An 18,414-nucleotide genomic window follows, 5' to 3' on the forward strand; every position below is an offset into this window, starting at 1 on the left:
TGCAGGACCGTTTAGGTTTTCAATACGCCGCTCATGTGAATGAAGCCCACGTGAGAAATCCCTCTGAAAGGTAAATTCTAGGAATCACTCTCCTTCCTCCAAATTCTCGATACGGTTTCTGTTCTCGGAAGGTGGAGAACTTTGTACCGTGATTACTGTGGTTCCCTTCCCACTCTGGCTCACGTTCTGTCTTCTTTCTGTCTCACCTTTGATTCAAGTTTGCAGTTTACTCCTTCCTGATTATTCTTCAAATCCCTGTTACTTTATTGCATTTATTTTCTTGTAAGCAAGACCAAATGCTTTGCTGAATTAAAAATTAAAAAAAAGATCAAAATGAAAGGCAATCTTGGGTAAATCACTTGACTTTAGCCTCAGTTTACTGAGCTGTAAAATGGGAATCCCGGCACCCACCTAGTAAGGATACTGTTAGGATTCAATGAGATCTATGAGAAGGTGTAGAGGACAGTGTCTGACACGTGGCAGCCGTTAATCGGTACTAGTAACTTTTTACTTTAAATCAGGTTGGGATTCTGTAAGAAGGCTCGGTAGTACTCAGTACAGATTAAGGTCCTAAATTACCAGGAATAAATTCTCATACACTCAGATTGTGGACATATTAGAACCCCAAAGTCTACATTCACCTGACAACACTGTTCCTTGTGTGGACTCTTTTAAACATTTATTAAAAAAGCAAAATGTACGTTCATCTCAAATAGAACAGTTAAAAATGGTAAAGCAATACAAACAACTTGTTACTAGCAGCATCCAGTTGTTAGAAGGAAGGTCCTGCCCCACTCCTCACTCTGCTTGGGCAAGCTCAGCCTTTGCTGAGCCCGCTGCTACCTACACCGCCCTCCAAAGTAGTGCAGGTGAAACCAACGTTTATAAAATTAACAATTTAAGGTTAAATAAGCTTAAATAAGGGTGTTAAATACAAGACACTTCATCAAAGCTTCTGTACAAAGATAAAACAAATTTGGCATCGTACAAGTGATTCTGCTGGCTCATGGCACACAGGGGAGCTCTCGTAAGTAAGCAGGTTGACTCTTTTTTCAACAGAGCATTAACTATACAAAAGTGAACTAAGAGTTGAAGTAACTACTCAGTGAGCCATTTACAAGGCATATGTATCTTTTCTTTTCTTTTTTTGTTAATCAGAACACTGTTAATATTCAGGCACCGTCTGCTCCTGCAAATAAATAAGTCTCTAAAGGAACTGCATTTGAACTCATGTTAGACACATCAGTGCTTTTTCTGTCCCCCTCCCGACACGGCTTTTCCAACTATTTCCCCTGCCTCTTTCTTATTGCTATGATAATGTGGCTGTAGAAATAAAAACTACTGTACATCCAAAAAAATAGAGCACCTTTAACATTAAAGTATATGTCTGATTATTTGTTCTCATGTTTATTTTACAATTCTAAAGCCCAAGCTATGGTCAATTGTTTTAATATCTCTACCAAGTCACCTGATATATAGGACATAAAACCCAACCCTCGTCCCTCAGGAGGGAAGCCCACGCAGAGCTCCGTTTCAGCAGAGCCTCAGAGGGCCACACTGACACCAGAGTTTACATTCATCTCGACACCAGCGTTACATTCATCTTCACGAGCGTTGCTCTCCGCGGTCACACGGCGGCTCCCTGTGCTGCTGGGGGCGTGGTGCTAGACAGAGTGGGACAGCAAGCACAGCTACGGTGGGCTGGAAGCACAGCGAGAAACCACATGTTGGCGACTGTGAAGGGACCCCGGGCTTCCCCGGGGCCCCTGGTTGGGCGGCGCTCAGGTTACGGCTTTTTGTCGATGGTGTTGAAGAACCACTCCGTGAACTTGCGCAGCTGGGCCGTGGCCGTCTGCGACTCCTCCTGAAGCCGCAGGTTGTCCTGCCTCAGATGCTGCACCTCGGCCTGCAGCACGGCCTTGTCCTGCTTTTCCTGGGGGAAGGGGGTGGAAACAGATGGTCATGCATCTGCCGGACACGCTCTCTCCTCCCAGCTGCGGTCCGAACGCTTCTACCCCTTTTTTTTTTTTTTTTTTTTTACTGATTTACTTATTTATTTCTTGAGGCGAGAGGGAATCTGATTGCCCGCTCTGGTTTCTGCCAAAAACGGGGGGGGGGGGTGGGGACGAGTAACTCAGAATATTCTTTCCTTTCATCCCACTTTGCTCCCAACAGGAAGCGAGACAGCTGTTATACGGGAAGGTGATTAACCACAGTCTATACTATCCTCTCTCTGAAAAAGGGGGCCTGGGAAAAGGTATAGCCTTGGACAGGTGGGCAGAGCTTCCCGGGTGCACCTCCTTACTGGACAAGTCGGAATCAGCATAGCTGCTGATCCTGGGCTTGTTTATCATGAGCTCATCTCATCTTAAAGCTTTCCTGGGACAGTGTATTTCCCTAATGACCTTCAAAGGGTGCCACTAAAAACTATGTACAAATTATCAAGATGTTTCAGGGGCTTCCCTGGTGGTGCAGTGATTAAGAATCCACCTGCCAACGCAGGGGACACGGGTTCGAGCCCTGGTCCGGGAAGATCCCTCATGCCTCAGAGCCACTAAGCCCGTGCGCCACAACTACTGAGCCTGCGCTCTAGAGCCCGCGAGCCACAACTACTGAGCCCGCGCGCCACAACTACTGAAGCCCACGCGCCTAGAGCCCGTGCTCCGCAACGAAGAGTAGCCCCCGCTCGCCGCAACTAGAAAAAGCCCGCACTCAGCAATGAAGACCCAACACAGCCGAAAATAAATAAACAACTAGTATTAAGGAAAAAAAAAGATTTTTCATAAGAATCAGACCTGGAGTTTCCAACAGACAGTAACGGAAAACGTACAACACAAGTTTGAGCTCCCAGATGCTGAAAGGGATGTCTTGTCCCAGACAGAGAGAGGGGGGTCACCGTCACAGTGGCGGTGGGAGATGACTTGATGGCTAACTCCGCAGAGGCACCTGCAGCCCTGTGCCCACGGCCGTGTGGTGTGTCGGGGGCTAAGACTCTTCAGGAGACTGGCGCCCTCGGCGTGTCTGGCCCTGCCCTCGAGCTTTGCTGCTACTTCCTGTCCCTTCTCACCTCTCGACCAAAGACACCGGTCCCAAGTGGAGGCTGGTGTTAGAACTCATTGCTGACTCAGCCCACTTCCCTCAGTCACAAGAGGTTCAAGCTCCTGGCCGCCCCACGCCCCAGGGCTCTCATTCCCAACACGGCTCAGACATCCCCAGGGCCCTGCTGCGGCTCAGTTGCCCACCTCTCCTGACCCCTTGACCCTTTAACTCCACCCATGGAATGCGTCCTGTGTCACCGAAACCTGCTAAACTCTCAAGCTTTTCCCTGGATATTCCCTTTATCTTCAGCTAGACATGAGTCTTGACTCTCTCCTGGGGATGAGGGCTTGTTCTGAAGAGCACAGGGCCTGGAGGCTGCCAGGTCAACACCTCGCCCCAGCTGCCCGGTGCAGGTAACTTCTCTCCCCTAAAATCCCAGCTCCCGTGAGAAGCCTGACATGGGCTGTAAGATCTGCCACCCCTGCTCTTTGTCATGGTTGACTATATCTCCACTCCCTTCCATCATGGAAGATTCTAGAATGTGGTTCACCTTTCTTCTTTCTTCCTCCATCCCTCATGTTTATTGATGATCTTAAGATGCCGTAGATGTTCCACCTGATTCAGTCTCTTTGTGACCTCGAAAACTGTCCTCCTCACGCCCCCTCCTGGGGCCATTTCCTGTACCTTGAAGCTGTTACTGATAACCGCACATCTTCCTAAATGCTTCAAGCTCCCACTGCCTGACCACCACCTCTTGTCTTTCTAAAATAATTTCTCCAGTATCCACCCCTCCAAAAATGATCTAATCTACCAATCTTACCTTATTGTCAGCGTCCACTGACACCCCCTGTGATGACATTATTCCTTCTCACCCACCTTAGACTCTGAGTCCCTCAGTTTAATCACATCCTATACACACTGAATGGTCCTTGTCTATCGCTGCTGGTCTTAATTTCTTGTCTGAAATCGAATATTGGTTAAGTTCAACTCTCTAACTTTTCTACACCTACATCTGGAGACAGGGTGACCAGCTGGCCCAGCTGGCCTGGGACGTTCTTAGTTCCAGCTTTGAAAGTTCTGTGTCCTGGGAAACCCTCCATGCCAAGCAAGCTGGGACAGCTGGTCATCCACACTGGAGGAAAATACCTAACTTATGCTGCAGTCTTACCAAATACATCTGGTCCAATTATCCTCCACTCTACACCTTACCCTCCATCCTTAAATCTCTCACCCTCCTTCCCATCGCTCACCCTCGGCTCTGGAATAAAGAAACAACCAGAGGGGAACTTTGCCAACCTATCTCTGTTTGGACTACAGCCATGCCTTGCTTTGCAGATACCAGTGTTTTACAAATTGAAGGCTTGTGGCAACCCTGCACCGAGCAAGTCCATCAGCGCCATTTTGCCAATTACATTTGCTCACTTCATGTTTCTGTGTCACGCTTGGTAATTCTCCCAATATCCCAGACTTTTTCATTATTATTACATTTGTTATGGCGATCTGTGGTTTTCAATGTGCTGTAATTGTTTTGGCATTGTTTAGCATAAAAAGCATTTTTTAATTAAGGTATGTGCATTGTTCTTATAGACATAATGTTATTGCACACATAACAGACTACAGTATACCATAAACATAATTTTTATATGCCTAAAATATTCATGTGATCCAATTTATTGTGATATTCACTTTATTGCAGGGGTCTGGAACCAAACCTGCAATATCTCTGAGGTAGGCCTGTACTCGTGTATGAAGGCATGTGTGCACGCATGCACACGGACACACACACAGACACGCACACACACTCTGCTCTGGTAACTATGTGTGGACGGTCCTTACTCCCATCCAGGCCAGCTCCCTCTTTGTTAGGCTCAGGACATTATTTCCCTCCCAAATGGATCATCTCCACCAGCGTTCATGCCGGCTGTCACCTCTCCCTTCTTCCACCAACAAAACCCTCCCCACGGCCCCTCCCGGCCTCACCATCACCCTCCAGCTACAGCACTCCATTCCATTTCCCCGGATAGCAAAGCGGCTACGGATAACACGGTGCTGATGATCCAAAAAGAGCTCAGCAAATGTCTGTGGAATGAATGACTTCACATCTTTTGAGGACCAAGCTCGCACAGGGTGATGGGTAGAGCAGACGCTGACTCAGTAGGAGGAAGCAGCTTGGGGAGACCAGGCTTCCTGATAGCAACTAACTCTTCTTAGGTCAGCTCATAAATGTTGGTGCAACTGATAACTCACTGAACTGAAAAACGCTAGCCTCATTCTGCATTTCTGCCTCATTCTGAAGGCTGGCCATCCAGGGCTCAACCTCATTCAGTCCGATCTACAGGACCTTGTGTCCCCTACAATGCAATACAGTAGCTGTGGGCAGGAAGATGGAATCAGACCTCAGGAGTGTCCATTTCCATTTACTGTTGGGTTTTGATTAGGGCAGTTATCTTTCTTGAGTGTCTTTTTTTTTTTTATTCCTAATAGTTAAAAAAGGTTGATTGTGTGAGAGAAAGAGTTCTGAGCACGGGCTTCCAATCGATTGCTTTACCTTCCGAAGGTCGGTCTGCAGCTGCCGAAGAACCAGCTCCAGCTGGTTGACTTTCCCGGTCAGTGTGGATGGAGACCGCCCCCTAGCAAGGAAGGAAAGACTTAGAAAGACTCAAGCGCGCTGAGGTCAAGACACCGCGGTCAAGAGTTCTCGTTGGTAAAGTTTTCACGTAAAACATTCTACTGTGCGCTTAGAGCCCCGCAAGGAAATAAATAAGATTATGTCAGATGTCGAAAGTGAACGCATTGCCGCTTTGGTGGAAAAATCCCTCCTGGGTCGCTTTTGATTTAAAAGGGGATTCAGAATCTCTCTACAGGCATACACATTGGTAAGAAAGCAAAAGATGGGTGATCTAAATGCAGTTAGCAGCTGAGATTAGGTAGCCCAGAACGAAGTCCTGAGAACCAAATATAGACTCCATGTCCCCAAGTCTGCCTTTCTCTGTGAAGGAAGTATCAAGAGGCTCATCACCAAGATGGACACGCAAGTCGTTGATAACTCGAGTTGACAGAGAAGTTGGAACTAGGCGTGGGTGACACTGAGAGAACATATGCTCTGTGGTGATGAGCACGCCGAGGACACAGGGGTGGAGACGGCTCGCTCTCGGCACCCCTCAGCGGGAGCCGTGGGGCTGGGGGCGGGACCAGGGCTGGTGGGCGGGAGCGTGCCCTCGGCAGATGGAGGACGGTCAGTGAGGTACCCCCGTCTGATGCCGCTGCAGTGATCAGGGCAGATGCTGACCGGGCGTCACACCCTCCCACCCGGCCCGAGAGCCTCACCGCCAAGGGCACTGACTACACGTCTTGGCAGGACCCTCCCGCGGAGCACAAGCTCCACCCACCCGGCAGCGCAGAAGCCGACTCGGGCCGCTCGGTCCCTTCTCTGGGTCCTGAAGGGCTGGGGAAGGCAGGTGGAAATGGTTTCCTGGCTGTGGCCAGGGCTGAGCTGAATCCCTGTTAACAACTGGGGCCCGGGACACGGGAGGGAGGCGGTCCACAGGAGTCACATACCCAGCGGCGTCCATGAAATCTTTGCCACTGCCAGGATCGACACATAAAGGCAGCTCCTGGGCCCCTTCCAGGTCCTGCTCGGGGTGCATATCTGTCAGGGTGCAGAAGGATGCCACTCTCTGGTCTGGGGATGGGAGACACACACAGAAAGAAGCATTAGTAATAGCCGCAAGGCACCGTTTCTTCGTGGAAATGAATAGTTGCTAAATAAAACCTTCCCCCTCCCCCCAGTCAGTTACTGCCCTGTGTGAAACAAAACAAAAGAACAAACTCAGGCAAGCTGCTGACAATCGGAAAGCATTCAGACTGGCCGTCCTTCTGGGCTGCATGGCACACTCACATCACAGCCGGGGGAGCAAGGAGCAGACACTGGATTGGCTAGAGCCAGTCTTTCTTCTGTCCACGTCCCAAAAAATGCCCAAGCTGCTGGCTGGGCGTGAAAGAACGGCGTCGGGGGATGACATGACTGATTCACAGAACCAAGGAGAGGGACCTCTCCTCAAACTCCCCCCAAAGCCGGAGAGCTTCCTTGAGACAATGGCCCGGACACGTCACCCTGTGCGTCCCCGACCCTCCGTGCTTCCATAACCATGCAGACGTGCAGACAATGAAACAGAAAGAAAAGGTTACAGAGGATGAAGACCCCACGAACAGCCCCAGACAATCACCTAGATAGGACGTGTGGTGACAGAGTAGCCCAAGTTCTTCATCTGAGTCAAGACCTGAAATAAGATTTAGAATTTTCTTTTGAACAGTGATATCTCTCCTCACTTGAGAGCCTCTGGGGGCCCACATCAGGCTCAGGTGATGGAAATACAGCTGTGTGCGTGTGAGGGGCACGCGTGTACACATGTGTGCCGGTGTGCACATCTGCATGTGTGTAAGTGTGTGTACATGTCTGCCTGTGCGCATGTGTTGTACTAAACCAGGAACTGCCCCGAGAGACGGTATAGTATTACGCGTCGCCAAAGAGCGTGGAGAGATGGTGCGCTTCACGTGTCATGGTCCTGGCCGGACGCACGGCTGTCGTGACACAACAATGGTAAGTGGCATGCCACACACGTGCCAATCCGGCTGCAGGAAGGCGTGACCATTTGGGGTTTGCTTAAATGACCAGCTCCCTGAAGGTAAAGATAGTGGTGGTGAGAGAGATTAGCTGCATATTCTCGCTAAAACCCTTAGAGGAAGATTTGCAGTGTTTACAGCAGCGAGGGCAATGATCAGCTCGACTACCCCTCCTTAGCACGGGGCCACTTCTGTTCCTGGCACCAGTGACTTCACATCCAGTGCCTCAAGAGCTAGGCAGGAAAGGGAATGTGATGTTCTTCGGAACGGGAACCAGACTGGCCCAGCTCTGGGCACTGAGCTCTGACACAAGAACGCTGGCCCAGAAATGCTGAATGGCATGCAGAGAAATCCTGGTTTCAAGCAAAAGGTACAGGGGAGAACCAGGGACACATCTGATCATCCACCACCCACCCACCCCCCGCCCCCTGGTACCCAAGCGCATCCACACTTGGGATCCGAGGGATACAGCAGGTGTGTTAGTGCTGCAGTGGCTTTTTCACATGATTTGATTAATGGCTGAGAAATCGCACCGGGGTCCGTGTCAGGGGTGCTCTGATCTTAATTTATCCCCCTCTGTCTCCCGCTGGCTGCTGGACGCCTCTCCTAATGAGGCTACCTGGTCGTCTGGATTCTGGAGGGTCACGCACATCCCGTTAATCAGAGAGGATGGCGGAGGGGCCGGGGGCCCTGGAAGGAACTGGGCCTCAGGGATGGGGGCACCCACAGAGTCCGGGCCCTCTCAGAGCTGTGCTGAGTGCCCCGCCTGATCAATGGTACAGCAGGCTCCCCAGCCACGTGTCCCTTTCCTCTGTCGTGACACCTCAACACCCGTGACAGGTACGCAGGTGTCCTCAACCGACATTCCTGTAAAGCTTTAAGGGGCCCTTCTCCACGCTTTGCATCTTGTACAGGATGAGAGGCCTTCTGTAACTGTACATTCCTGAGAGACAACCAAGCTCCCAACTTGGTACAGACTAGTAGGGGTTTTGCATCTGATGAAATAATTTGTAATTTAATTAAGATGAACAGCATAACTTGGGCACTGCCTACTTTTACACCTGATGGGAAGTGACCAGCAGAGGTGGGCAGGAAGGAACGGGGCACACAGGCCGGGGGTGAGTGGCCCTGGGGAGGGGTAGAGGGTCTGGTCTACCGGAGTGTCCAAGATAACCCTCTGTTCTGTGATGGCCCCAAAGCAGGGAATGCTCCCCAGTTAAAAAAAATCAACAGCAGAGGCATTTTTTATTCCACGGTGAATTTAACTACGGACCAAAAGGAGTGAAAGAAAAGAACTTATTCTTCTCACTTTTTAAAAGAGTCTCATTGACTCATCCACATTTTATGCAACCCGGCAATAATCTGGTTAGCTTGTATCTTTCTTAATATACTTGGTTCTGATGGTCAAGTCTAAATATCTCAATGAAAAAGTCTTAGCTCGCTTCATCTATTTTTACCTTAATTGACAAAGTACCCACATATTTGAAGAAACAGAACTTGCTACTACTGGCAGCCATTCAAACATTCTTTGGGGAGAAACAAGGTCCCACCGGTCAGGAGGCAAGAAGCCAGAAATAGTTTTGCCAACAATGTAATTTCACAAAGAGGATTTCACTTTGAATCTGAAAAGCCTGGGAGGTTGAAATGCAACCAGAATGCTACTTGATTAAGTACAGACACTAGACTCCTTTGTCAAGGAGCTAATCTTAGTGACAAGTTTCCAGTGGGAGCTTTCTTCCTCCACAGCTTATTTCTGTAATGATAAATATTCAGTAACCAAAGTGATTACTGACATGGAACCGAAAGGCACAGACAAAACTGTAAGAAAAGGGAGGCTCGGAGTATGAACTTCACGTAAATGGTGAGCACAGTTTCCAGTCACCCACACCGCTTGGTTTTTCCCTTTTCTGTTCTTTCCCGTGCACGCAAATCTGGCTAAGAGGGGACATAAGGGCATGGCTTACACGTGAAACAATCCTTCCCTTGAAAGAATCTTCAAAAAACCTGATTTCAATGTCCGTTTCATTTTTAAAATTTATTTTTTTGGTTAGTATAGTTGATTTACAATGTTGTGTACCAGAGTGATTCAGTTTTATATACATATTCTTTTCCATTATGGTTGATTACAGGATGTTGAATATAGTTCCCTGTGCTACACAGCAGGACCTTGTTGTTTACTGTCGGTTTCTTATTTTAGTGCATTTAGCACTAAACAAGAGGGTGAACAGTCAGCAGACTATTCCGTATCAATCTAGAGCTGACATGGCACAACAGTGGCCTGCAAATAATCCCTTCGACTCCAGGCAAGCTGCGTGGAGCAATGTCAGAGACCCGTAAGTCCAGGCCTGAATCGGGAGGGACGGGTGCTCTGATCAACTATAGCCATGTCTGCCGAGGGTGTAGAACAGGAGAATGTATGCCAGATGTATGCCATACGAGACATGCAGGTGTGAGGCTAAATTAAACTAAACCTATTTCCACAAATGAGGCTGTTCTAATACGTCTTTGCTACAGCTACAAATTACAGAAAAGCTGGGGCTCTCTAGCTACAGGTAGAAAATCACAGGTTCTGTTTCTGACAACTGGGCTTATCCAATTGTAGCTTATTTAACTGACTGCCGGGAAAAAGAACATTTTTAAACATAAAGTACCTTGGTTCAGCCTTTTGCAGCCTACTGATGAACGACGCAAGGTAATGGTCTAGAATCTGAGTAATGAACAAAGAAGAGCTCTGGATTTATTCTTTAAGATACAAGTACTGTTGTCTGGTCCGCAACAATTTTCTTACTTTTGAGAGAATTTAAGTCAATTTACTATAGTAAATTAACGGTGCATTTTTCATCTAAGTAGCTGTCATTTTTCTTTTCTTTCCTGTTTTTTTAAACCTTAGGAGTCTTACCGTATGTCCCATTTTGTTTATGCTTATATGCACGCAGCGATTAAGTAACAGTAACTAACAACTTCATCAAATTTAAGCTGAAGCTTCAGAACCGAAAAAGTTCTCATCATAAATATGTATGCTTATTGCGCTCTGTTTAAGAAACCAAGGGCAGTGTAAACTTCCATTTTCTCAGAAAATACACTTATGTGGAATATTTCATTCCCATGGCAGTGCCTGACAAATGAGTTGTTAATTGTGCACGTGTCACGACCACACACATCCACTTGCAACAGTGACCACCAGCGGGAAAGAGCTGAAATCCCGAGGGGAGGAAAGGCCTGTGGGGACGCATGCAGGACGCTGACACGCAGAGAGCCTCCAATCACCAGTTTATAATGCTGCCCTTGACACCTGTTTCCACGTAAGACAACATCATCCACTCAACAAATGCTGGAGAACACACCAACTGGCAACCTCTGATATTTTGATAAGAGAACTACTTTAAATCCTAGAACTTTTAAAGACACTCCACTCTTCCCTTCCCCGGCTTCACTGTCCGCCCCACAGCTGGCTTTGCTAGTGGGGTTTGTTCACTTGACCATATTGGGGGCATGGGACCTCTCTCTGTCATTCGGTCCCTCTATACTTCACATTATTTTATGGCATAAGGGAAGTGACAGATGATGGTCTCAGTGCCTAACACTGATGACAGGTGTTGTGTAGGAGTTCTGATGGGCCGAAGATCACATCTCACCCTTCCCCCCTAAACATAGCAACTGCCCACGTGACAACAAGCCAGAACTGGGACTCGGCCAGTTTTCAAACCTGTCACAGGAGAGGGCAGTGAGGGGCGTGGGCTGTGGTGGGAATCGCACTTGGCACTTGACTCACCTTCTCTCTCCCAAGCCTATGAAGGAGTTCTCAATGTTTAGACACTGGTTTTTGGAGTAGAGCTGCATTACCTATCTATTCACTTACTAATTAATTTTTAACAATGCTGCATAGCATTTCTCTGTTGGAAGCTTTTCTATTCTTTTAAATGACTGGCAGCAAGCAAATTCTCAGGAATGAGACTGCTGGTCAAAGGGGGGGTATATTTTCTGGCTCTAGTTACGTACTGTCATATTGCTTGAACGCAAAGATGGATCATTTTATAATCTTTATAATGATACCAGCTGTGAGCATTCTTCATAGCTTTCCAGAGCTGCTGCATCGTTTTTCATACTCAAGAGATGTGAGCTGGTACCTCATTACTGTTTACATTTACATGTGTGGTTGAACACTTTTCAAGTCCTTATCTACTGTATGATCCATCTTTTGGACTGTGCGACACATGACTTGACCGTTTGCTTATCGGGCGTTTGGCATTTTTGGGGGGTCATGTTCCTTCATTCACTGGAGATACCCTGGTTTTATCCATCACATTTATTACAAATCTTTCCCATGTTCCTCTACTTCCCCTTTTAATGTTCTCGTCCAGGTTCATAAAAGATCTAAATATTTAAATACTTTTATCTGGTCATATGACATTCTGTATGTTCTCTCATTACTCCATAATTATGGCACTGGCATGCTTCCAAAACATTAATCTTTCTGTCTTTACTTTTTCTAGAATTGACTTTTCTAATTCCTAAATCCAAATGGAGTACATAAATTCCACTCCCATTTAACTCTTAAATATACACAGATTTCAGCCTAGGCTCTTTTTTTCCCCTTCAAAAGGACTCATTTCTATCTTCTGAATCGTTATTATGCTGCTTTATTGCTATTGATTTATAATAAACTTTTTTGTTGACCATTGTTCATCTGTTTTCCAAATGAATGCAAATATCCTTTAGATATTTGAACTGAAATGATACGAAGTCTGTGAATTAACTCAGGAAGGGCTCTCCTCTTTCCCATGTGCTTTCTATCCATTCCTATCCTTTCACATATTACGACTTTTCAGGTATCAAAGTGTCCAGTGCTTTTCTCTCATTATAATTCTAATGATGGCTAACTCCCAAGGAATTTATAATTTGATCTTGCTGATGTACCTAAGGTGTTCTTTATGACTGCTAAGTGGAAGGCTGTCTGCAAAGGTGGCTGTGTGCACATGCCACCCCTCATACCAGAAGGAAGAGCCTACTTCCATCCTGGGATTTGGGCTGGCCTTGGGGCTTTCTCTGCCCAATAGAATGTGGTGAATATAATGTTCTGGGTCTTGAAACACCGTGTATCTTCTGCTTATGGTCTCCTGATTCCTTAAGCCACATGTGAAGAAGTATCATTACCCGCTGGAGACAAGGGTCCAGCTAGACCCCAGCTGTTCCAGGTACAGACACATGAGTGGAGTCCCTTAAGGCTCCAGACCCAGTTGAGTTCCAGCTAAATATACCCACATGTGTGACCTCAGCTGAAACCATAGGAAGCAGAGGAATCACTCAGCTGAGTCTAGCCAACCCATGGAATCATCAGACATAACAAACCACTGCTGTCTTCAGCCATAAATTTTGGGGTGGTTTGTTATACAGAAATCGATAACTGAAAAAATTAACAATGCTTTGAAATGAGGCTTATAAAACTATGAAATATATTTTAAAATATCTTACCTACTCTATTTTATAATCTCTAATAATTTCTTTTTGATTTTTAAAATATTTCCTAGATATAGAATCATATCTATAAATATTTCTTTACTTCCAAAATTTATTCCCTTTTTCTTTTCATTGCTTGTTTAAATGTCAAGGATTCCAATACAAAATCAGAGGACACAGTCTCAAAGGATACCCTTGTTTAGTTTCTATACTTAAGGGATCTACTTAAAACATTAAAAACATTTTTTTCCATTAAGTATTATGTAACTACTTGGTATAGTACTATGTAACTATACTCAATATCTTGTAATAATCTATAAGGAAAAGGAATCTGAAAAAGAATCTATCTATCTGTCTATCTATCTCTATACACGTGTAACTGAATCACTTTGCTGTATACCTAAAACTAACACAACATTCTAAATCAACTATACTTCAACAAAATAAATTTTTTTAAAAAGTGCTAAGGGAATGGATCACACCCGGTCACCACCATACCAACCTGTGTCACAGCGGGGCTGACACCGATACAAAAGAATCTGATTAGCCAAAGGTCTGGAGTTGCAAATTCCTGAATTTTCCTGAGCTGACTAATGTCTCAAGGTGGCATGCTACCCTACGGAGTAGCACAGAAAACAACTGAAATTTTTAAACACAACCTCAACTCTTTCCACATTTTCTATAAAATGTTGATTGGAAAGTTCAGAAAGGTCAGGTAACCAAAGTCCTCTCCCCCTGCAAACAGAATCCCACATTCTTTCAGTTGAACTTAGGTACCCCTGCCCCTGAGGCACTGGCTAGCTGGGATGTCTGTGCTTTTTCCTCCTTTGTCTGACGATGCCAACTCCCAGCTAGCCTCTAACTCCAGCTCAGAAATACCCTGAAGAATGGAACTGCAGAACTGGAGGGTAGGGCTGGGAGAAGCCTTCCAGGTTCTCTGGAAAGGAATTCATTTCATAGACAAGCAGGCTGAAACCCAACACAAGCATGTACGTTAGAGGACTGGTGTCCAACACTCAGTGTCGGCACAAGGTGTGTAGCTAAGTGACTTGTCCAAAGGCCAGCAGCCCAGCCGTAGGACTGCGATCACAATCACAGCCCCCCCCGGATGGAAAATTCAGTCACTGCTGTCTGCACCATTTTGCTTTCTCGCCCTCCCACCTGCAGCCCAGCTCCCTGAAAAACTCCACTTCACAGCAGCGATTTTATTCGGAAGGGGTGGAAGGGAGCCAGGCAAAGACACAAATGAGGGTGGAGACAAAGTGATATGTGTTGTTTTAAATCAGAAAAATGGACACAAAATGCAGAAGAACCTCAGAGGTTACAAATTATGCTGTGAGCTGAGACAGCCCAAGGGTGCACAGGGCCCTGTGCATTTGGACCTACTGGCTCCTTTGTATGAGCTCTCCTCATTCGGTTATCTTGATCTGCACTTGCTCAATAGAGATAAGATAAATTGAAGAAGCAGGCTTCCCTTGAGAAACTCATCATCTAATAGGAAGAGACAGAGAGGTGAATAATGCAGAATTCAGTGTGGTAAGCACTACGCTAATATCTATGCAGTGGGGGAATGGAGAAGACAGAATGGAAGTTCTTACACTCTCCTCGGGCAGTAAGACAACAGTGTGCACGGAACAGGCCAGAGACAATGCTGCTCTGTCTTGCCTGGGCCGCTCTGGACAGAGGGGAGACTGTGTTCGTGCCCTCTGGGGCTCGGTCACGTCGGGCCAGCGTTTGGAGGGCTGTTATAATGCACCCTAACCATCTTCTGGTTGAGAGGAATGAAGGCTGCGTTACCAAGCAGACGGGGGCATTCTCGAGTTTCCACACGGGACGAGTATTGTAAAGCAGCAAACCCCAAACCGTTGTACTCTGTCTAGTAAGGGAGCAGAAACAGCCTGTGCCTGTTGCAGGAGTTTCTTCCCAACACTTTCCCCGCCCCCCATCTACCAGAGCTAAACGTCCCTGTACTGAATTAAGGTGTCCCTGAATTAGCTTGAGAGGAGCTTTCGACTCACCCCTCCCCCAGACTCCCCCCCAAATGGTGCTTAGGACCAGAGGCACTGATCCCAACTGATGAGAGAAACTGCCTAGCAGGGCAGCTCGTTAGACAGGAAGTCAGGGCAGCTGACCTCCACAGCCTGCAGCAGCCTGACTGCAAAGTGCACCTGCCCCTCCTGGGAAAGGAATCTGAATCCCTTTCCTGAAGCCTGCACGTCACAGGTGACGGGAACCGATGACCAGAGCTGGTGAGTCAAAGGAGAGGGAAAGAAAAGGGCCACTCAGGTGGCCATGGCCATCCCTGGGGGGCGGCAGTGAAGACGCAGACACACAGGGGAGTCTCAGACAGGTCACCCAGGTGCAGAGGCTGTGGTCATGGAGAGAATGTAGCAGCAAATGGCAGAAAGTCTGAATCCGGGTCGCCGGGGTCCCTGGACCCACGCGTAAGGTGCAGAGGGTGCCTGGGAGGCAAGCGTCTCCCTTGTCCGTGGCCCCCTTTACCTTTAGGCTGGAGAAAAGGTGCAGCTTCCCCTCCTAAATTCACAGAAGCTTTCTCCAGAGATCGTGGAGGGCAGTGTGACAGCCAGAGGGCCCCAGAGATCAGCCAGCCCAGCGCCATCCTGACCACATGGTTAGAGGAGGAAGCCGGGGCCCGTGCCGGGTGACCCGCTGGGTCAAGGAGGCCACATCAGAGTCTGCAGGGACCCCAAGCCACCAGAGGCCTAGGCCTGTGCTTGTTTGGGTGGCTTGGACCTCTGAAAGGCTTTCTCCTCCTGTCTCACCTCGTCACGCTGGGAGGAAAGACAGAGTCTGTGTCCTAGATCCCCACCTCTACATTCCAGGTAAGAAAACACAGGTGTCAGAGGACAAGTGACACCTGCCAGGTCACAGCTGGCGCCTGACCTGGAAGCAGGTTTGGGGCCCTTTGCCCGGTGCTACTTCCCTGCGTGCCTGGTTCTCCCTAAGGAAAGGCCCTCAGTCTCAGCCCAAGCCATCCCCTGGTTTTCCTCTTGGAAGATGCTCAGAGCATCCAGACGTTAACCCGGACGATCCCTGTGTTGCTGCCCCGGCCCCAGAGGCTGTGAGTCTTTACCTTCAAACGCCCGGGCAGCATCCACGAGGTGGGACCAATCTAACCCCGTGGCCGTGTCCGGGAGGGGCATCAGGCCGGGATCTGCGCACTTGGACTTATCTGATAAGGACCCATCGGAGAACCAGAAGTCATCTAGACAGAAACAAAACCAGAGTGTCAGTCAGATCACACAGCACGGGTACCGGCCGGGCCCTCAGAGGGGCCCAGGGAGCTTTTTGTAAAAGATCTCCTGTCCCAGTAAAGAAACAGACATCCCACCGCAGTCACCCAAGAGACACAGCGCTCGAGAGGAGGGGCTTTGTGAAAGAGCCGCGACCTCCAGGCTCACTGAGAGGTCGCCAGCCGGCAGGGGCCGGGTGCAAGATCTGGACTGAGCCTTCACACGAATCAGAAAAGCAGAGGTGAGCTTCTCCCGGGTGGGCTTCTCCCGAGGACACCACCCCAGTCTGACCACCCTCAGGATCTCTTGCTGTTTCCCTTGGGGTGACTTCCCCCTGTGGGAAGAGTGTTGAAGCCTCTACTGTAAAAACGGTTGGGTGCAATCTCTTTTGTACATTTCGCTATGTACAAAAATGGTGGTTGGATTACTCTTTTGACTTAATGAGGCAGCTCGATCACTGGCTAAACCAAAACCCTCTCCCTAACTGGCACCGAATGTTCGCTAGTCTTCCTTTCTCTGTGCAAACAGGCCTTTTACATTTCTTCTCTTTAAACTCTCATCACAGGACTTGAAGCGTTTTCGTCACTAGCCATACTGGTTGTTAGGAACTCATTATGCATCTGTGGACAAATTTCCCAAAGGCTGGACCTTCTCTAAGGTGCCTCTCCTGGCCCTGCCCAGAATGTGGTATGCAGCTGCTCGCAGACACATCTGACTAATTAGACCAATCAAAATAATGACCACCTGGCCGTCTGAGCCCGCAATTAAGGAGGGGATGTAATTAACCAAGTGCACCTGTAATTTTAGCGCCCACATCCTTTGGGGAAACTGTGAAATGCTCGCACCTGGACCAGGACAGAGGATGCCTGTGATCTGGCCTTGAAGGACCCTAATGCTCTGTTTCCCAGCACCTTCCACATGCAGCTCTTAGCCTACCTCTAACAGCGGCTAGAGCTAACGATGAAGCCACTCTGTTTTTAACATTAACCTGCTTAAAGGTGGAACCGTCGCCCCCTCCATCTTGAAGGGAAACCAGTAACGGGTATTTTATCAACGCCGTTCCCGCCACCCTCCCTCTCCAAATGCTCCAGCGTGTTCTATGTGTGATGTCCTCTGTCCTTGTCTGCTTCTCTCCTGATGGACCCCTCTGAACCCGGGGAGGCACCGAAGGGCAGAGGCTGGGCTGACCCCGCCCAGGTCCCGTCTTCACCCAGAATTTAAGGTTCAACCACCCCCACCCCGCCACAGAGAGAAAGGTCAGGAAGCCCAGGGACCCTCAGTCACTTCCCGTCTCTCAAACACATCAGCTGTCTTGCTTAAAGCAGGTTTTCTGCACCAGGTGAAAAGAAACTATTTGACTAGGTGGGAATTACTTTTGCCGCTGATTTCCCTGCGGCTGAGTTGGTCAGGAATAGGGGTGTGCGTGTCGCAGCTCTGGGAAGGGTGCCCCGGGCCAGCTGGAAGCCGGTGTGCATGGGGCACGTCCCTCACCCCCTGCCTCTCCTTCCCTCGCTGGAGAGGAAAACATCATGGAGTGAAAAATTGTTCAGCTGAATGAACATTTTTACCGAAAGTACAGGCTCTTGGTCATGTATCGCTAAGAAATGTCAACCTGAGGATTTTCTTTGCCTCTATAAAGAAATAACCCTTCACCTGAGCTTCTGGTATCGCCTAAAATCAAACCTGGTACACATTCTGTGCGCTGTCTGCTTTCTCCCCAGCACCAGCAGACGACGCCCTGACTGGCTCTAACAGGAGTCAAGGCAGACAGCAAAATAATAGAGGGCAAGAGGGGAAGAGGCAGCGAGAGAGGAGGGCTGGGCTACAGCCCCTTGTCCCTTCCTCCTGTCCCTCCTGCGTTCGTGAGCTCAAAGAGCATCTTCCCCAAACACCCAATGGGGGACTGACAAAGGAGCCCTGACCATCTTGGATTAAAGATCGGAGCTCTCGGGCTTCCCTGGTGGCGCAGGGGTTGAGAGTCCGCCTGCCGATGCAGGGGACACGGGTTCGTGCCCCGGTCTGGGAGGATCCCACATGCCGC

At 48.3% G+C, this 18,414-nt stretch overlaps 1 protein-coding gene across 3 annotated transcripts in view; it reads right to left on the reverse strand.

The window, feature by feature from the left end:
- Nucleotides 1-359: 359 nt before the first annotated feature.
- Nucleotides 360-18,414, reverse strand: part of SIPA1L2 (signal induced proliferation associated 1 like 2) — a 220,841-nt gene continuing 202,786 nt past the window's right edge. For all 3 annotated transcript variants that reach the window (XM_029245525.1, XM_029245527.1, XM_029245526.1), the window contains exons 18-21: nucleotides 16,214-16,345; nucleotides 6,598-6,721; nucleotides 5,588-5,669; nucleotides 360-1,933 (exon numbers count right to left, since the gene is read on the reverse strand). In XM_029245525.1, coding sequence (XP_029101358.1) covers nucleotides 1,787-1,933; nucleotides 5,588-5,669; nucleotides 6,598-6,721; nucleotides 16,214-16,345 — 485 coding nt within the window. In that variant the 3' untranslated portion in view covers nucleotides 360-1,786. The remainder of the gene's footprint in view (nucleotides 1,934-5,587; nucleotides 5,670-6,597; nucleotides 6,722-16,213; nucleotides 16,346-18,414) is intronic.

Source organism: Monodon monoceros, unplaced genomic scaffold, assembly GCF_005190385.1.
Source record: "Monodon monoceros isolate NGI ecotype Baffin Bay Population unplaced genomic scaffold, NGI_Narwhal_1 Super_Scaffold_4, whole genome shotgun sequence".
NCBI lineage: Eukaryota > Metazoa > Chordata > Mammalia > Artiodactyla > Monodontidae > Monodon > Monodon monoceros.